General features: G+C 36.4%; 1 protein-coding gene across 3 annotated transcripts in view; it reads right to left on the bottom strand.

Annotated features, from left to right (window-relative positions):
• The window catches only part of RRAGD (Ras related GTP binding D), a 37,852-nt gene that overhangs the window by 7,231 nt on the left and 11,290 nt on the right, over positions 1-19,331 (bottom strand). For all 3 annotated transcript variants that reach the window (XR_005650709.1, XM_039852954.1, XM_039852955.1), the window contains exons 2-6: positions 13,329-13,624; positions 7,670-7,869; positions 6,732-6,846; positions 5,790-5,932; positions 1,558-1,706 (exon numbers count right to left, since the gene is read on the bottom strand). Coding sequence is in view for 2 of the 3 variants with exons in the window: in XM_039852954.1 (XP_039708888.1) it covers positions 1,558-1,706; positions 5,790-5,932; positions 6,732-6,846; positions 7,670-7,869; positions 13,329-13,624 (903 nt within the window). In the remaining variant the exon portion in view is untranslated. The remainder of the gene's footprint in view (positions 1-1,557; positions 1,707-5,789; positions 5,933-6,731; positions 6,847-7,669; positions 7,870-13,328; positions 13,625-19,331) is intronic.

The following is a 19,331-nucleotide window of genomic DNA, read 5'->3' as shown; positions in this document are numbered from 1 at the left end:
ACCAAACCATGCCTTCCCTTTGATCTAAGTAATTCCCTTTGCTGAAGTTTTCCTCAGGAAATATACAAATATTTAGTGCAAAAAGGGTCATCATAGATTATTTATAACCTCAAAATCCAGAAACAATATAAATTTCAAACAATAGAAGAAACTAACACAATCATTAAAATGATGTGGTGAACTACACAGATGTCTAATCAATGTAATGTATACTTGCAACTAATTAAAATAAATAAATAAATTTTAAAAAATGATGTGATAAAAAAGATTTAGTGAATTTGGAAAGATAAAATAATTGAAGTTTATAAAGTAATATTTTCCATATTATCTCATATATAGATATAGATGAAAAAGGCTGGAAATTGATAAGAAAATGTTAAGAGTATCTGAGTGAGAAGTTTATTAATAATTATTTTTTTATTTATTTCTAAATCTTCTATATGAATTTATTACTTTTGTAATAAAAAGAAAAAATCTAAATTGTTTTCATGCTCAATGAACTAGAAAAATGTTCACGATATGAATAAATGAAACAACAGGATATAAAACTGTACGGACAATATGGCCTCACTTTTGTTAGAAGGAAAAAAGAGATAAAGGAAGGGAGGAAGGGATACTGTAACAGGGGAAGGGAAGAAAGAAAGCAGGGAGAAAGAAAATTCCAGAAATTTAGCTCTAGATAGTAAAATTGAGTGGTTTTATTTTGTTCTTTATACTTTCCTAAACTTTCAAACTATTTTTATGATGAACATGTATTGCTTTATAAGTAAATAAAAGGCTATTTCAGTAAATGTTACCTTTGCCACTTTGTTGGGAATTTTTTTACCCAACAAATTCATAAATCATATCCTTGTAACTAACAAAACTCCCTAGCCATATCAGTAAGCTGGTATTTCCCTGTTTAGGTAGCATGGGGAAAATGAATACCTTTATGAGGCTAATTGCTTTGGTTTTAAAACAAAACTAAATTTGGTCCTAAAAAATATATTTAGTGACATTAAGTATATTCATGTCTTCTCTTTTTGAAATCATGATGCCATCCCTCTTTTTGAAGACTAATGAATATTAATATGCAAAGGATGACTAGAAGTTAAATGCTGTCTAGTTTTAATGTTAATGTGAGTCTTCTCCTTCACACGGGGAGCACAAGTGATCACGTGGTCCCTAAAACCTTCTAGAGGTGTGGACCAGGAGACTCCTTTGTCCTCCTCACTGTTGGCTGGGGTCCTGCCCCCTGGTAAGAGACTTTACAGCTTGGCAACAATGCCTCAGCTAGCTTTACTCCCAGAAAAGCTAAGGCACCCGGCAGATGGTTGCTTCCACTTCCACCTCTGGCAGCTTTCACTAGAGAGCAGGTTGGTTCACGGATCCCCAAAGCCTGACTGATGTGGGCAGGAGCCAAGGGGGCCTGTGACTTAAGTCTAGAAGCTGCTACCACCCACATTCAACAAGCAATAAAGACATTATTAGTCTGAATTAAAATGCTTTATTTAAATCATACACACACACACACACACACACACACACACACACACACACACACACACACACAATTACCTTTTCTTTCAAAGCTTTCCTCTCTGACAAAGCAAACAAGAGCCAGGAACTTTGTCACCTCTTTTAAATAAAGAACTGTGGTATTATTCAGCTTTATAATGGCTGTTGATTCCTTGTCATAGGGGGTTCCTGCTCCATCTTCTTTGAGACTAAATGGGGACAGAAACCAAAACATATTTGACAATTGAGAAAGAACTACAAATTGTAACCAGAGATCAGCTTTAACACAGAGAATGATAATCATAATGACAAGCAGTTTACACTTACAGTTCCTTTTAGCTAAAGATCTCAGAAACACACAATCACAAGAATGTACAGTGTATGACAATCACTTTCTTACTGACACAATGAGTAGCTGTCGTGGCAGCTGGGCAACTCTCCAGGCACCTGAGGAACACAGGTGAGGGATGGAAGTTAGCTCTTCTCCCCTCTGTGGCCCACAGGGGCTTCCTGTTTTCCCATGGTCAAATAACGGAGCTGTCAAAGCATGGCCTGATGAAAGACCAAGGACTGAAGAACTGTTCCAAATTTAAAAAGCCTAAAGACACATGGCAGCTGAATGTTGACCTAGATCTTAGATCAGGAGGTAAAAAACAATATAAAAGACAGAAGTGGGACCACTGGTAAAATCTGAATATGGACTATATATTAGATAATAATATAGCCATGCTAAATATACTTAATTTGATAATTAAACTGTGCTCCTATAAAAGAATGTCCTTGCTCTTAAGAGAAAGATGCTCAAATAACTAGGATCAAAGGATCATGATTTCTGCAACTTACTCCCAAATGGTTCGGCAAAAGCAAGTAAATGATATGAAATAGAAAGAGAGAGAGCAAATATGGCAAAATGATAAAAACTGGTGAATTCCAGTGGAGGGTATACACGAGTTCATTGTACTAACCTTGCACACTTTCTGTAGGTTGGAAATCTTTTCAAAATAAAAAGTTAAATAAAATATTGGTCTATTTTTAAAAAGGTATGGCCTTGAACATCGGTTCAATGTTCACAGCAACCTATTCACAGTAGCTAAGACATGGAAGCAACCAAAGTGTCCTACGATAGATGATTGGCTAAAGAAGCTGTGGCACAAATATACAATGGAATATTATTCAGTCATAAGAAGAGATGAAATACTGCCATTTGCGACAACATGGATAAAGCTCGAAATAACCTTGCTAAGCGAAATAAACCAGATAGAAAAAGTTGAAAATCACATGATATCATTTATATGTGGGATATAAACCTAAAAGCAACAAATGAACAGGACAAACAGAGTATCATGGTCATGGACAATAGACTAGTGGTTACCAGAGGGTAGAGGGGAGGTGGAAGGGAGAAGGGGAAAGGTAAAAGGGGTAAAGGGGGTCAAATATGTGGTGACAGAAAGAAATCTAACTATGAGAGGTGAACATACAGTGTAAATATATATATACTTTACTGTTAAAGTACACAGCTAAAACTTATTGGATTTCATTAATCAATGTCACCATAAAAATAAATAAATAAATAATATTTTAAGGATCAAAAATAGGTATGGCCTACAGACACAGATAACTTGGGTTTCAATCCCAGCTCTCTTACTTACTATATGAACTGGAGCAAGTTGAGTAACTTCTTTGAGACCCAATTTCCTCATCTGTATGCTAACAGTAATTACTTCAAAGTTTCTTAATATAAGGAAATAATACATATACAGCACTGAGCACAGTGCTGAGAACATGTAAAATGCAAAATGAATGTTAACTGCTATTACTAATTATTATTGCCTTGATGATTGAAACAGAGACCTCTGAAGACACTGATGTAATCAGAGTTACGAATCTTTTCCTCACAGGCAAAGGAGCACTTCCTTGTGCCTTTTTCCTTTATTTGTAACTGTGTATACATTTTCTAATTTATTTTTGCTTCCCAAATTTATGAATAATTGACCAGAAACCGACTTAATTAGAACTGTTAAGCCTTATGACTACAATATAATAATTTGGCCCATGCTAAACTTCATTCCTTTTGCATACTAAGAGCCAGCATTCACTAAAAATGTACTTTTTGATGGGCACCATTTTTAGTTCTTACCATGCATGCATTATCTATTTTCTGGCACAAGAATCCTTTAAGCTAGGTAGTGAGGAACTGAAGTTGGGGAGAATAAGAGAACTTGGTCAAAGCTGATGATGGGAGTACAGCCTGAACCTCAAACTAATTTGACTAATTTCGGAGTTAATGCTTTTAATTTCATAAATATCACAAGGCGGTAGGGTGAAAAACCAGATTAAATGAAAATGCCTGAATTGTATTTTAAAGGAAATATAGGTTTTTAGTTTTGAGAGTATTTTAAACTGGTACACACATGGAAATTGTGGAAGTTAGTTTTCAAGTAGAAATCAGTGAGGTTTTACAACTGCAACCACTATGTTCTACTATTGAAGTTGCCATCTACAAAGCAATGAAAACTCATGAAGATAGAACTTATTTTAAAGGGTGCATGTGTGTAGAAATGACTGGTCTTAGCAGAAGCTCAGCTGAGATTCCTGAGTAGAAGACTGAGGCACCAGGTCACCTACTTCTAAACCCTGCGGGCTCCAAGGAGCAGCTGGAACTGGCAGTAAGCCTGCTTCCTGGGCTGCTGCACGCATCCCTGGCTCCCTCGCCCTGCTGGTTAACTGGCTGGCTGCTTGACTCTCCAGCAAACAGTCTGAGGAAATCCCAGGGCCTCCAAGTTCCCACCTCATTGTGACTCAGACTGGTTCTCACTGAACCTAGTGGGTTCTCAGGAACACTGCACAATCTGACGCCAAGGCCCAGCTCCCTCCTCTACCCAGCCCCTCCCTCCCCATGTTTGTTTTAGCTGGGTAAAAGTAACTCTGATTAACATAATTTACCACTTATGTCTAATTACCATATGGCACAATAATGATTATGCATATCATTAAATATTTGCCAGATTAATTGTGCTGTTCATTGTATTTGATTACCACAGCAATACAGACCGTAATCAGGGTATATTCAGCTCCCTTGACTATTTCAAGGTCATTCACTTTCTGTTTAAAAACAATAGATTACTGTAGGGTAATAATCTTGGAGAATAAGGTCTATTTCTGAAGCCAGATGGTAGTGTTTAACAATAATAATAATAATAAAAAAATAATGAATAGACCATTTATCCAGGATCTACCAAGTGAAACCTAATGATAGTTCATCCTCACTATAACCCTGTGAAGTATCACTTTCCCTTTTCCATGATGGGACTATGTGTGCATGTGTGTATAACAGATAACAGAAAATTGGAACTTAGTGGGCAAAGGATTTTCAGCCTGTGGAAGAGAGAAATGGTGAGATGAGACTCTCACAGAAGTTGACTGACAGAGGAGGCTGTGTAAAGCAGGTCACAGCCAGCAAGGAAAGAGGAAGATGAACAAAAGCTTAAACTCATCAATGACTGGATAAGGATATAAGATCCAATATAGACCAGCAACAACTTGGTGTCTTAACTAGACAAAATAGTTCACACCCAATCACACTGTATAACAACCCTTCAGCAAATTTGTAATTATATGGAATTGTTTCTATGTCTGGTAACAATCAATTTCCTCCGTTCTTTATTTTATATCATTTTAAGTGCACAGAAGGTTCTGTTTTCTAAGAATGTAAGACATAATAATAAACAGGTAATGTTGTTTGCTTAGTCTTATAACTCTGCTGCCACAACAGAACACAATCAAAAGTATATTTTTTAAAAAAACATATACAGCCATCTCCTGTAATGGAGATAACGAACTATTGTTAATATGAGATATTTATTTAGAGTTCAAGGATCCTATTAGTCTCTCCCAAGTGCATAAGGTATTATGATAGGATGACAGGTTTTTCAGTAGAGGAACCAGGAATCAGTTAGGCTTGAGTCCAAATTCTAGTTCCATCCCTTATTGACCATATGAGCATAAGATAGAAACTTAACCAGTGTGAACCTCAGTTTTCCCATCTTTAAAGTGGGGATAGTAATTTCTGCTTCATGGATTAGTAGCGAATTAAATGATATAATGTATGCAATGATATTATTAGCATAATGCCAGGCATTTACCCAATAATTGCTATTATTACATGCTAATTGGTAATATTTATTTATAGACCTCAGTCATTCAAAACAAATCAAATAAGTAAATGCAAAATGTCTAAAGGTTATGAAAGAAAAGTATGGCTCGACTGTAGCCTTTAAAAATGTTTTACTTACCCATAAATACAAGAGATGTCAATAACCACATCGATCATATCACAGCAGAGCTCATAGGTTTGCATATCTACTGGGGTACTATCGGTTGCAATATAAATTTTACTGACCACATCAAAAAGAAATGCCTTTTCAATTCCAGAATTCTGAAACAAAAAGATGTTGATTTCAGACCAGGTCATCACTGCGCAAACTTATATGCCATCCTAAATGTAAAATACTAATGAGCAAAGATGAAGTTCTAAAACTTTACATTGCTCCATTTTATTAAAATTTAAATGTCATTATCATAAACTTCTTTATAATGGACTTGCATAAGAAATGAAAAGTGAAATTAATTAACACAAATTATTTACTGTAGGTAAACAAACTGAGTGGTGTTTCCTGACTTAGATGTGTACCTGCAGTTAGGAAAAAGGACAAGTAAAAACACTAACTTTACTGACTTTAAATTAAAAAATAAATTTTAAAAATGTGAACAAGCAAACTCGAAATCATAGAATGAGAATTAACGTGAGTACGACCAACAGGTCCGCCTCAGTTCTACTCTGTGGAACGTGACTAGAGCTGGCAGTGTTTAGGACTCATTCAGCCAGCACATCATTCAATGTTAACAGTATATATCTTATCACCAAAACCAATTTTTATGCTCCCTACCTCTGGTAAGGCTCTATTAACACTGAATGATTGCCTACAACTTGAATAAACACTCCAATTATACAGTGAAGTACAAGAATCCATTTTGGGAGTTAAATTTTAAAGGAGTTAAAATTTAAAATTTTAAAATTTTAAATTTAAAACAACCTGTAGGAGCAAACTCCAAAAGTAAATACTTCAGGGACCTGAAATGCCATAAGAGGAAGCAGAAATAAGATTGTTTTCACTCTTGCAATGTTATTCTTAAATTCTACATATGATGCTAACAGGATGATATCATTTACTTACTGAGATAAAGATGTTCAGCAAATTCTCCAGGGTGGGGAGTTGCGGAATTAGTTTCTGAACCACTTTGCTAAAAGCTTCAAATATTGAATGATCATATATGCTTGTCAGATAAAAGCTGAAAGAGGAAACAATATTTCATCACACTTTCCCCTTGACAGAGGAATAGATTGCTTAGGCTCTGTCATAATGCCAGTACCCTGCCTTCTGTACTTATACTTCTTATACACACAATCTAGCCCTCTTCAGAATTCAAAACAATATTGATGAAAAATTAACAGGTCTTAACAGGTCATTCCTCTCCAACTCCCCAAAAGCAAGAAAGGAATGTGCCCATTCTCATCTACTGACTTGCTGGACTGGAAAGCTTAAAAATGCATCATATGTGTCCATACTAACTTCCTTACATTCTTCGAGAAAATGCACACCAGATCATCTGTACACATGCCTCTTAGATTAGTAATGGTTCTATTACTCATATTGAAGTGTTTAATTTTTTCATTTCCCAATTTGCAAAATGAATAATACACATAGCACCCCACAAAAAATTATAGAAAACTGCTTCTCCTTTGCATTTCTATTTGAATTATCTTCAGAGTTATAGATACTATCATATTTATCAAGAACTATAAACTTCAGCATCGATTAACCTGGATTGCATTCATGGGTTTTGTGTCTCAAGTTTTTCAAATGGGGGAAATACCTTAGCTTTGACCATTTGTTCAAGAAAAGTTTTTTTAACCCCACTACTTTTCCCGAAGATTAGCATTAGCACATGCAAATCTTGCTTTTCTCAAATACAATCCCAATGTCTACAGTACAGAATGGGGTAAACAATGGGGCAAATTAATGCCCATGTCAAACCATTTGTGGTATCTTTGGCCCCCAGATCTGCTTTTTTCCATTCATTACAGTGAACCCTGAAGGGTTTCTGTTCTCACCTGAGGTGAATTTTTTCTAATCCAGCATCAGCAAGGTCATCATTTGCCCTCTGATGAATATCTCTTTGGGTTTCAATTTTGTGGTCATCTGACAGACCATCCACTTTATGAATAAACACCTCGAAGTTGATGTCGGTGTTCACTTTGTAGGCCCTGGTGACTGTGAGGTGCAGCCTGGCCAGGGCCTCCATGTAATCATCCTAGGAACAAAGGCACACTCCTGTTAGGGGATCTGCTTTGCTTCCTAACCCTTCTAAGCTGCCTTCCACATACACTCTTTTCTTTCCGGCTTGACTGAAGTATGCTTGACAAATAAACATTGCATATGTTTAAGGTGTACGATGTGATGTTTTGATATACATACATGTTGTGAAATGCTTCCCCCCAATCAAGCTAACTAACCTTTCTAGCACCTCCTCTCACAAGTAACCTTTTTTTTTCCTCCTTCCCACATACATTCTTTATCTGGAAATCATCTGGGTACAACCTCCAAAAATATTTTGCTAAAGCCCAAAAACTGGTTTCATAGAATTCAAGGTCGAAAACTTACGTTTTGTTAACAAAGAAATGAAAAAATAAGGCAGAAAAACACAGCTGTAGGCAGTTATGATTAATTTGGTGACAGTCATCAAGATCAGAGTTTCAATTTTGTGAACTGAAAATTCACAAAGGTCACCTAGGACCTTCTGTAGGATGCAATTTCTCCCAGAGTTTTGAGTTTCATGGTGAACTGTGACAATTGGAAATGAAAATATGATGGAACTCTAGGAAGACGGAGAAGGAGCCAGGAGGAAAAAATTTAAGGACCACTGGTCTGGAGCAGCCAAACTGGGCCCATGCCCCTTGTTTGTAAGTAAAGTTTTATTGGAACACAGCCACACTCATTTGTTTACATACTACCTATGGTTATTTTCATACTACAATGGCAGAATTGAGTGGTTCTCTTCTGTACAAACTCCTCAGAGACAGCATAGCCTGCAAAGCCTAAAATATTTACCAGCTGGCCCTTTACAGAAAAAGATTGCTGACCCCCTGGTCTATAGTCATTGCCCCAAATAACACAAAAGTCTTTTTTTCTCCATCTCACAGATAATATCTACATAATAATATAACAAATACCTGTGTAGGTATCTCTCTGCTTAAAAAATCAAACATTCGATACTGAATGAAGCCCTGTCTGTTTCTCCCCATCCTTTCAGACCGCCCATTACTCTACCCACCCAACCTGCAGAGGTACCACTATCCCAAGTTTAGGGTTTATTCTCAGTCATCTCTTTATACATTACTACGTACATATGCATTCTTGAAGAACAACATACAGAATTCATTTACATTGTCTCAAAATTTATAGCAATATCAAGTTATATACAAATTACAGTTTGCCTTTTTCACTCAACATCATGTCAAAATTTCACTACACTAAAGTGCATAACTCCTTTTAATGGCTCTATAAAATTTCATTGTATGGATGGTCTGTAATTTATTATATATTTGCCTGTTGATGCACATTCAGAATGTTTCCAGTTATGTTTTAGTTCTTACACGAATCTATGACTGTGAGTTTTTTAGGGCTTACGCTGAAGGCTGACCTGTTGAGTCATAGAAATAAGCACCTGAACTTGACTAGATAGAATGTAAGAGGACCAATGATGCTACAGACCCTCACCAATACTTAGTGTTGTCAGGTCTCTTCATTATTGCCAATTTGAAGGGTATGAACAGGTCTTGTTTTTATAGCAAAAAAAAGGAAAGGGAGCTATAGGACAGAATTTAAAGGACTTTCCACTCCCCATTCTGACTTCAAACCTGGGTAAATACAGAAAGCCAATAAAACAGGGGATTTTTTTTTTTTGGTGTTCTTCTTTTCCTCATATTAAATTAATAAACATGTGTTCCTAGTCTCTAGATAAATAAAAATGTTAAAGATACTAATAAGAAATGATAGAGAGAAAAACAGCAAATGTAATCTCTCACTCTCAAACTCTAAAGAGTTGTTTAAAATTAAAGACAAATAATGGACACTGGGATAGTAGATTGAGCATTCTGGAAAAATTCTAGATGAATGATTTGCAGCCCTTTTTAAATACCTTTAAAAATCTCAAGTAAAAACTAAAGTTATTACTGTATGTTTCCACATATATGCAATTCTAAAAAAAGCAAATTAATCTATAGTGACAGAAAGCACATCAGCAGTTACCTGGGGCTGAAGTTTGGGGACTACTCAAGAAAGGACACAAAGGAAGCTCTTGGGGTGGTCGAAATATTCTACATCTTGATTGTGAGATAGTTACAAGGTGTATACGTTTTTCAAATTCAATAAACTGTGCACTTAAAATGAGGGCGTTTTATTGTATGTATATTATGCCTCAAAAAAAGTATTGTTGCTTATGTCTTTAACTGAAGAGGGCAGATAAGGGGACATGCCTATGAGCAGCTAGCCAATGTCAAGGGTACATCACAATCTCAAATTATGAGAAATCGCTGCACTAATCTCCCTGTCACGCATATAAAATGGTCTGATGACCAATTAACTGATGAAGCGGTATAGAGCTACAAGGACTAAACATTACATTAAAAAGAAGAAAATACTCAGTTTATTAGAGCAGAGAGTCGATGATTTTTCCTACCGTGTTTGTTATCATCTTTGGTGACTAATAAAAGTAAAGAAAAAATGTACTGCCTAGTTTCAATCCAAAATTAGATCTAGGAATTATAGACATGTGTGTCCCAAGGCACATGTGGAATGGCTTCAGGGGGGCCGAGGGTGGCCCTGGAGATGTAGTACATTCTGTGGGTTCTGCTGGCAGCGGGGCTAATGGTGTCACACATTTAGGTTGCGGGAAATCATTCTTGATGCTTTCATTCTATTTTACAACATTCTGTGAGGACAGATTTTCTCTTTGGTGATAGATTTACCTGGCAATCCTATGACAGTGAGGAATTCACAAGCAAAAAATAAAAATATGAGGTGTCAGACCAACAGAGCACTGCTTAGAAATAAAACGGATGATGTTCAAGTGTTGCCAAGATACTTCCCTAATGTGTGCTCTTCTTTTCAGCGCTTGTAATCACATCATGTAAAGAGTCCTACAAATATGATTTTACAGTCTGCATCCAATAGAAAAGCATAGTAGACAAACTCTAAAACTGCTTATTTAATCTCATGTTTTTATATTTTTGCTTTATATTTTTTATATTTCTATTTTATATTTATGCATATTTATATTTTTATATATTTAATTTTATATATTTTTAGTAAATGACAGCTCGACAATGGTTTTCCTACTCTTTTTTAAAAGTGTAACTTAAAAATATGCATTGTGCAGGCATTCTTATACCTTTCTTTGCCCTACGGCTAAAAAACAGGTAGACGGGGAAAAAATTTAAATCAGTTCAATTAAAAGTAAAATTAAATTAAATTAAAAAAACACATTTACCAACCCAAATTGAAGGCCTTCTTTTATGTTCAGGTAGAATTAAAACCAGAATACGGTTGCAATTTGAAAATAGGCAAGTAGCTATATTACAGCCATTGTACAAACAACTGAGATAGATTTGCTTTGGAAATCTGAATTCCATAAATGCAAATGACTATGTAACCATAACATGGTATTAAAGTAAGTACTTACTGAGCCACTGTCTTAAAATGATCAGTCATCTGGTTGGAATCTACTTACTCACATGTAATGCAATGCTACCCCTACTTAGTTCAACAACCATTGAAGAACAGTGGCCATGTGACTTAGGGAGAAAATGGAGCTTAGAAGAGATAGATGAGCATGACATCCCTGGAGCCTGACCTCCCATGCAGCAACGTGTACACACCCTGGCTGCCCCTCTCCAGCAACAAGCTCCCTGATTTATGGTGCTGGCAGCCTGAGGCAGGAAGGCAGGGGATCCTGCCAAGGCCACAGATGGGCCAGAAAACAGGTCAGTACAAGTGGGACAGCCAGGAAAGTAGTGACTGACAGCAGGCTCTGGACCTGATGCAAGCGTCTACAAGCATGCATTGCTGGATGGGTCCAAGGGTGGAAAGGCACTGCTGTTTCTAGATCAGGCATTGGAATTTAAAGTCTCCCCGCTCCACACCCCACCAAAAAAGAAAGAACCCTTTCTAACCATTTGCCTAGGCTCCCACAGCTACACTAGGAGTACACAGTGCAGTCACTTGGAACAAAAAGGCTTAGTTGAAAATTTCATTATTATATTACACAGCCACCTAGTTCCATGAGTGAATATATGATGCTCTCAAGCTTCAGTGGTCTTCTCAGAGAACAGTTTCCAAGCGTGGGCTCAGAACCATTATTACTAAGTCTTCACATCCCTTCCCTTCAACTACACTGGTGCCTCTTGGGGCTGGGAGTATTTGGCCCACCTGTTTGATTGTAGGTCCACAGTTTCAGGAAAATGTCTCAGCCTGAATTTAGAGTTGGTTTAGCATATTCCTGTAGGACTTACTGCCTTTTATTCTCCTACAGGTGCAAAAGAGAGCCCTTGGGAGGGCCTTCAGGCTGAGCCATGCATCAGGGACATTTTCTAAGACACCTGGACATGGAGAGTTTGAAGAGCATCAATGTCCCAATCCTGCTGCCTGTATCTTCTTATAATGATCTACCTGAGATGCACCTGTGGTCCTGCTGCTTCCTTTCCTTCTCTCCCTTTAAGTGGCCCTGTTCTCACTTAACAGGAGAAAGGCCCAGGATGCCAAAGAGACCATTCAGAAGGCTGGTTTGAATAACTGATAAAGTGAATGACTCTAATGCCTGGGTAATAAGGCTCTTCATCAGTCAAGGGGATTCTAATTCTTTGCTTTCAGCATGTCTGTTGATAAACTACTAAAAATAGTTTTTCGTGATAGAAAACTGGGCAATTTAGGGAATGTAACTTGTAAGGAGTTTAAGTAATTGAGTGAATGTTCTATCCAAATTCAGCCTATATCTACATATTCTCTGATGTGAACAAGTTACTCAATGCTTATAGCTATATCAACAAAAACAAAAATAGAATTGATGCCAAATCCTGTCTTATTCAAGCATCGATATATGAACTAAGTGGAAAAATATCATCTTCTTAAAAGAAACATTTATCTCAAATTTCGTTTTTTATATTTAATATTTACCTATAAAATACACAGTAGGTATGCTGTCTTAATCAATTGTGTACTACTAATAATTATAATAATTTAATTTGGAAAAAAAAATGTTCACCCAGAACTTCAGCTTCATAGAAAATAGTAAATATTTTTAAATGTAAACTTAGATACATACTTTTGTTGCAGAGAACCTGTGATCTTTTATAGATGTCTACCAAGAGTATCAGAGGGGGGGGGACACATATTTGCTGTCCTTGGCCTGTATGGTGGTCTCCTCCATTTGTGAGGTTTCCTAGGTCTGTGATTCGCTGAGATGCACACAGATACACAGCTCCCTATCATCACTGCTTGTTGGTCAGGGCTGCATGGAGGGCGCCTTTTCTCCTTTGCAAACCCTGAGAGCCCCAAATGAGAAATTGCTTGTTTGGTAGAAAAGCCTATTCCCAGTTCTAAAGACCAAACTGAAACCATTACAATGGAAACTGTTTGAACCCAGAGGGGTGGGGGAGGCTGCATATGTGGGGGAGAGGGGCCTACGGTCCCATGGAACCCAAGACTGAGCTTTACCTGGGAGTCTATGACAAAAATCAGTGCTCCTGTTCCCCGGAAGATCATCTCATAGTCAAATGTAGGGTCAAAAAAGTCAATCTGTCCTGGGAAGTCCCAAATCTGAAAATTAACAAAGGAGCTGTTGGAAACATCTTCCCGGCAGATTTTGTTCGTGCTCTCCAAGAACAGTGTTTCGTTGGGAGACATTTTGTGAAAGACAACTTTCTGAATAGATGACTTGCCGCTTCTCCTCAGACCCATGAGCAGGATTCTCGGTTTCACCTCAGTGCTGAAGGGATCGCTGAAGTCCAGAACTGGAGAAACCACAAAACAAGAATGAGGGTGAGATACTTTCACAGCGGTTAATTAGAGGAGTTTCACTTCCACTTCAGATGTGATTAATGATTCTGACAATGCGACTTTCCCAAATATGGAAAGTGCTAAGTATATCAGCCTACTCCTTGAGGGGTTAGCTTTTAGTATGCACAAAACACTAGACAATGCTGTTTCACTACCTATCACGCCATCCCAGAGAGCCAGAAAACCTGTACAGTTCCACATCACGAGTAGGGAACCTAGAGGTTGAAGAGTAGAGACTTCCTAGAGCAGACCATCTAGGGAAAGAATCCAGCGTTAGCATTTCAGAGCAATGTCCTTCTTTACCAAGATCATCAGGGTCTCTATGCACTAAAGAAATTCTTGTTCATTTGAGTTACGCCTCTCTGTTACCCTCTCCTGGCCAGAGCTCTCGCATGCCACAAAGGCCTAGAAAATGGACATGCTCTAGATGCTTCAGACTCAGAATGTATTAAAAAGCAGATGGGAACTTTGTGAGAGGCACACCTCTCTAAGCCTGCACTGTCCAGTAAAGAAGCCACTAGCCATATATGACTAGTTAAATTAAAATTCACTAAAATTAAAAATCCAGTTCTTCCTTACATGAAGTTCCTAGAGCAGTCAAATTCATAGACACCGAAAGTAGAATGGTGGTTTCCAGGGATGGGGTGGGAGGGAGGATGAATAGTTAGTGTCTAACGGGTAGAGTTTCTATTGGGGAAGATGACAAACTTCTGGAGGTGGATGGTGGTGACGGTTTGCACAATACTATGAATGTACTTAATGTCACTGAACTGTTTACTGAAAAATGGTTAAAATGGTAATTTGTAAGTTATGTATGTTTTACCACAATAAAAATAATTCAGTTCCTCAGGTTCAAGAATCATTGCAAGATTAGCGCAGATATAGAATATGGTCATCATCACAGAAAGGTCTCAACGTCAGCATTGCTCTTGTCCCTGGTAATGAAAATTCAATCCTAAAATGCTTTGCTAAGGGTCCTAGAGGTATTAGGTATTACTAGATAAAAATAGGAATTGGTATAAAAGCTCAAAACTCTGTAGGGCTTTCTTTTTCTTTGTTCTTGAAACATCTAGTGTTAGTTACACAATGTTCTTTAGTCCTAGACAACCACTTAATTTCTAAGCAGTATTCCTACTTGACTAAGAGTGTGTACATTTCAGAGAAGCAAAGGAAGTATCATCTATTCGTTAAACATGAGGGCCCGGAGTCAACAAGAACTGGGGTTTGATCTGTGAGACCTTGGACAAGATATTTAGCTTCTGAGACTCAGTTTCAAAGTCCCTAAAGTGGAGTTGACAATGACAATAAAAACCTCGTAAGGCTGATATGATAATAAAATGAGGTCAAGGATCTAAAATGATTATTAAAAATAAGGCCCATTCAGCAAATGGTGCTAGGACAAACTGGATATACAAAAACAAAAGAATAGAGTTCCCACACCATATACAAAAATTAACTCAAAATGGATGAAACATCTAAATTTAAGAGTAAACTTATAAAACTCTTAAAAGGAAACATAGGTGTAAATCTTGCTGACTTTGGTTAGGCGACGGTTTCCTAGCTATGACCCCAAAAGCACAAGTAACCACAGAAAAAATAAACAGGACTCCATCAAAATGAAAAACTTTCGTGCTTCAAAGGACCCTATCAAGAAGGTGAAGACAACCCACAGAACGAGAGAAAACATTTGCAAATTATCTTATGTGATAAAGGTCTACTATCCAGAATATAAAAAAGAACTTTTACAATTTAACAATAAAAGGACAACAGAAGAAAAAATAAGCAAAGAATCTAAACAGACATTTCTCCAAAGAAGATACACAAATGGCAATAGAACACATGAAAAGATACTCCATATCATTAGCTATCAGAGAAATACTAATCAGAACAATAAGATGCTACTTCACACCCACTAGGATGGCTATAATCAAAAAGACAATAACAAATGTTGGTGAGGATGTGAATAAATTGGAATCCTCATAGACTATTGATGAAAATGCAAAATGATGTGCTTTGAAAAAAAAAAGTTTGGCATTTCCTCAAAAGGTTAAACATTGAGTCACCATGTGACCCAGCAATTCCATTCCTAGGAATATAGTCAAAGAAGTGAAAACATATATCCAAGCAAAGATTTATACCTGAATGTTCACAGCAGCATTATTCATAATAGCCAAAAAGTGGAAACAACCCAAAGGCCATCAACTGATGATTAACAAAATGTGGTATGTCCATAAAATAGAATACTATTCGGCCATAAAAAAAGGAATGAAATACTGACTTATGCCAGAACACAAATAAACAATGAAAGTGAAAGAAGCCAGACACACAACACATATTGTTTGATTCCATTCATATGAAATGTCCAGAATAGACAAATCTAGAGACAAGAGGTACTTTGTGGTTGCCAGAGGATAAAGAGAAAGGCAAACGAGAAGGAACTGTTAATGGGTATGTGGTTTCTTTGGAGTGATGAAAATGTTCTGGAATTAAACAGGAGAAATGATTGCACACCTTTCTAAATACATTAAAACCACTGATTTGTATTTTTTTAAAGGGCAACTATTACTGTATGTAAAATATCTCAATTTTTTTTTAAAAAGCTTCATGACTGACCAAAATAAATAATAAACAAAAGACCTGGTATAAAACTTGGAGAAAGGTCAGGAAAGGAAACCAATATTTTAAGAAAAAAGGCAGAATATTGGCAAATATACATTTTTGTACATAAATTAAATTGTTTTTCTAAATTTATTTTTGTTTCCTTCTGAACTATATACCTTTTATGTCATTCTCAGTCCCTGATCCCAGTCTAAGCCTAATCCAATAGAGACTGAAAAGTAATCCTTTATTTCCCTATTGTAACAATTAAAAAAAAAACATATTAATACTTGATAATATCTTAGTTAATTTCATTTACTATTATATATTGATATTTGAATTTGTAATAGGTATAGGTAAATACACACATTTTGGGTAAAACAATAATTGAATAAAGTAGGCAGGTGCGATGTATACTGATACTACTCTACTATAAGCGACATCTCATCCCATCCTACTCACACACACCTTTCTAGTTCGACTTAACCCAATCCAACAAATTGCTGATGATATACAATAGAAGCAGTGTATGGAAGTAAAAACAGCCCAAAAGGTCACCAGCTTTCTTCTTCATCAGTAATTATATGCTACTCACTTGCAGTATTACCATTTCAATCAATCTTAGCAAAACCAGGGCATGAATTGGAAAAAAACCCAGAACTTTCAGTTTCAAAATATCAGATATAACATGTTGCAGTGTTCTCCTCCCATACTAAATCCCTAAAAATAATAATAAAAATAAAAAGATGAACAAATAAACATGGTATTTTCAAGCTCAGCTGAGCGTGAAACAAAAAGAAAACTCAAGATGACGAATTACTGAGAACTCCCTAAGAAACACAAAGATCAGACTGAAGCAGGAACCTGCATCCCTTTTTTGATGTGAATGGAAAGATTCTGCTGCAGAAGGTAGAACTAGTGTAAGCCCAAACAGGAAAGGGCAAGAAGACAACCAACAGGGTTGTTATTTAGAGAATCAAAGTGAGAAGAGTCAAGCAGATAAACTCTGTGCACCACTGCCCATCTACCAAACCCCATTCTACGCATACTCTAGAATATGTTCTAGGCGGGAGCAGTGAATGTAGAAGCTTGGGTAGGAGAGAGAAAGCAGTGCCCCAGGGGTTAGCGATGCCTAGAAGGAACAGGGAGCAACCATGCTACGGCCCTCCAACTCTTCCCTAACTCTTACTACAATGTGTATGGATTTCAAGAGGTGGAAGCTGCATCATCTTCCCTCCGGACATTTCCTCAAATGCCAAACATTTGAGGAAAGCCAAGATTACAGAATAGAACACAGACTCAACAAATGGAGGAATGTACACTTGGAGAAATAGAGTTCACAATGGAATCAGAAGTTTAGTTTAGTTTCTGATTTCTGTTTAAAAATTTAACAGAATTTTTAAAACAGAAGTTGAGTGTAATTAGAAGAAACAGCGATAAGACACTATGACATTCATGAAATAAGAACAGGCAGTTTCAGAATAAGAGCAGTCATGAAAAAGAGCTTTAGAGATTTTGGAAATAAAAATATAATTGTAGGACAGGAGTGATAAATGGATTGAAAAGCAGAATAAACACAGATAAAGAGGACAACAGTGAATTGGAAAATTAAATTCTCTCAGAATGCAGTACATAAAGAGATAAAGCACTGAAAAATATGAAATAAAAGCTAAAATGACATTAGGAATAAGATTCAGAAGTTCCATTATCCTGCCAAAGAAGTTCCAAAACAAGGAAATACAGAATATAGGGGAAAGCAATATTTAACTAAAAAATAGATATGCCTTCCCCAAACTAAGGTAAAATAAAACTCAAAATGAACAGGCCCACAAGTTAAAAGGGAGAAATTTAAACAAAAATAAATCCACACCTAGGATAATCATAGTAAAACTTCAAAACATCAAGAATAAAATCCTTCAAATTCAGAAAACAATTACCAACAAAGGAATCAAGAAAGACATCAGACATCTTAACAACACGAGACGGAAGAAGAGAATAGAACAGGATCTTCAAAGGACAGGAGGAAAATATCTTTGAATTTGATTTATATACCCAGCCATACTAATCTTCAAAGGTGGTAAAGACATTTTCAGATATCCAAGGACTCAGAAAGTTTATTGCCCGCTTAATCTCTTTGCAAGAATTACTTAAGGATGTACTCCTGAAAGAAAAAATACACTCTATACATAGTGTAATGCAAAAAGCAATGGAAAACAAATAAATTCTAGTGAAACGCATTAATTTTAAATAAGTATTGACTTTAAATTTTTAAACAGAAATCAGAAACTAAACTTCCTGCCTATGGCCATGCTACCCTGAACATGTCTGATCCCCTCTGATCGTGAAAGCTAAGCAGGGTCGGTCTTGGTTTAGTACTTGGATGGGAGACCTCCTAGGAAGGCCAGGTGCTGTAGGTGTTAAAAAAAAAAACAACACTAAAATTCCTGACAATGTAGACATGTGAGACTGGTGAAAAACAGGTAGGTAAAAGGTAAGTAAAAGAACACTATGGTTCTTGTTAGAAAAGCATAGTTTTGTATCTTTTTTTTAATTTAAAAATAATCATGTCAAACCAGTAGAAAATATTAGAAAAAGGTCTAGAAGGATGCAAGCAAACAGCAAAGCACGAGTGCGGGGAGGATTTAGGGAAATCATTAATGGGATTTGGGTTCTATTCTTAAAAGGAAACACATACATATATAATTAAAATTAGTTTTGAAAAAGAAAAAAGTTAAAGTATAGGGAGCCATGAAAGACAGATTACGAGAGGATCAGAAGACAACTGACACAGTTTTATGCTTTAATTCACAAATTCAGACCTTTAAGTTAAATTTCAAAGATATACAAGCTCACTGAAAATCTTTTATATTTTCGTGATTTTATATGCCAAACACAAGTTTCAAAATATTAAACACTCCTTGTGAATTCAACTCCACATTTTCTTTTTAAATGGCCGTATTAAGGTTTCTGTTTTCTTTTCAATACTATATATATAGTTGCTTGGTAACCTGCTGGTTGGACATGTAAAAAGATATGTAAAACATGGTTCCTATCTTGGAGAAA

The sequence above is a fragment of the Pteropus medius genome, unplaced genomic scaffold (assembly GCF_902729225.1).
Source record: "Pteropus medius unplaced genomic scaffold, Ma_sr-lr_union100, whole genome shotgun sequence".
NCBI lineage: Eukaryota > Metazoa > Chordata > Mammalia > Chiroptera > Pteropodidae > Pteropus > Pteropus medius.
The sequence above is the reverse complement of the archived record's forward strand: the minus strand, read 5'-3'. Positions and strand labels throughout refer to the sequence as shown.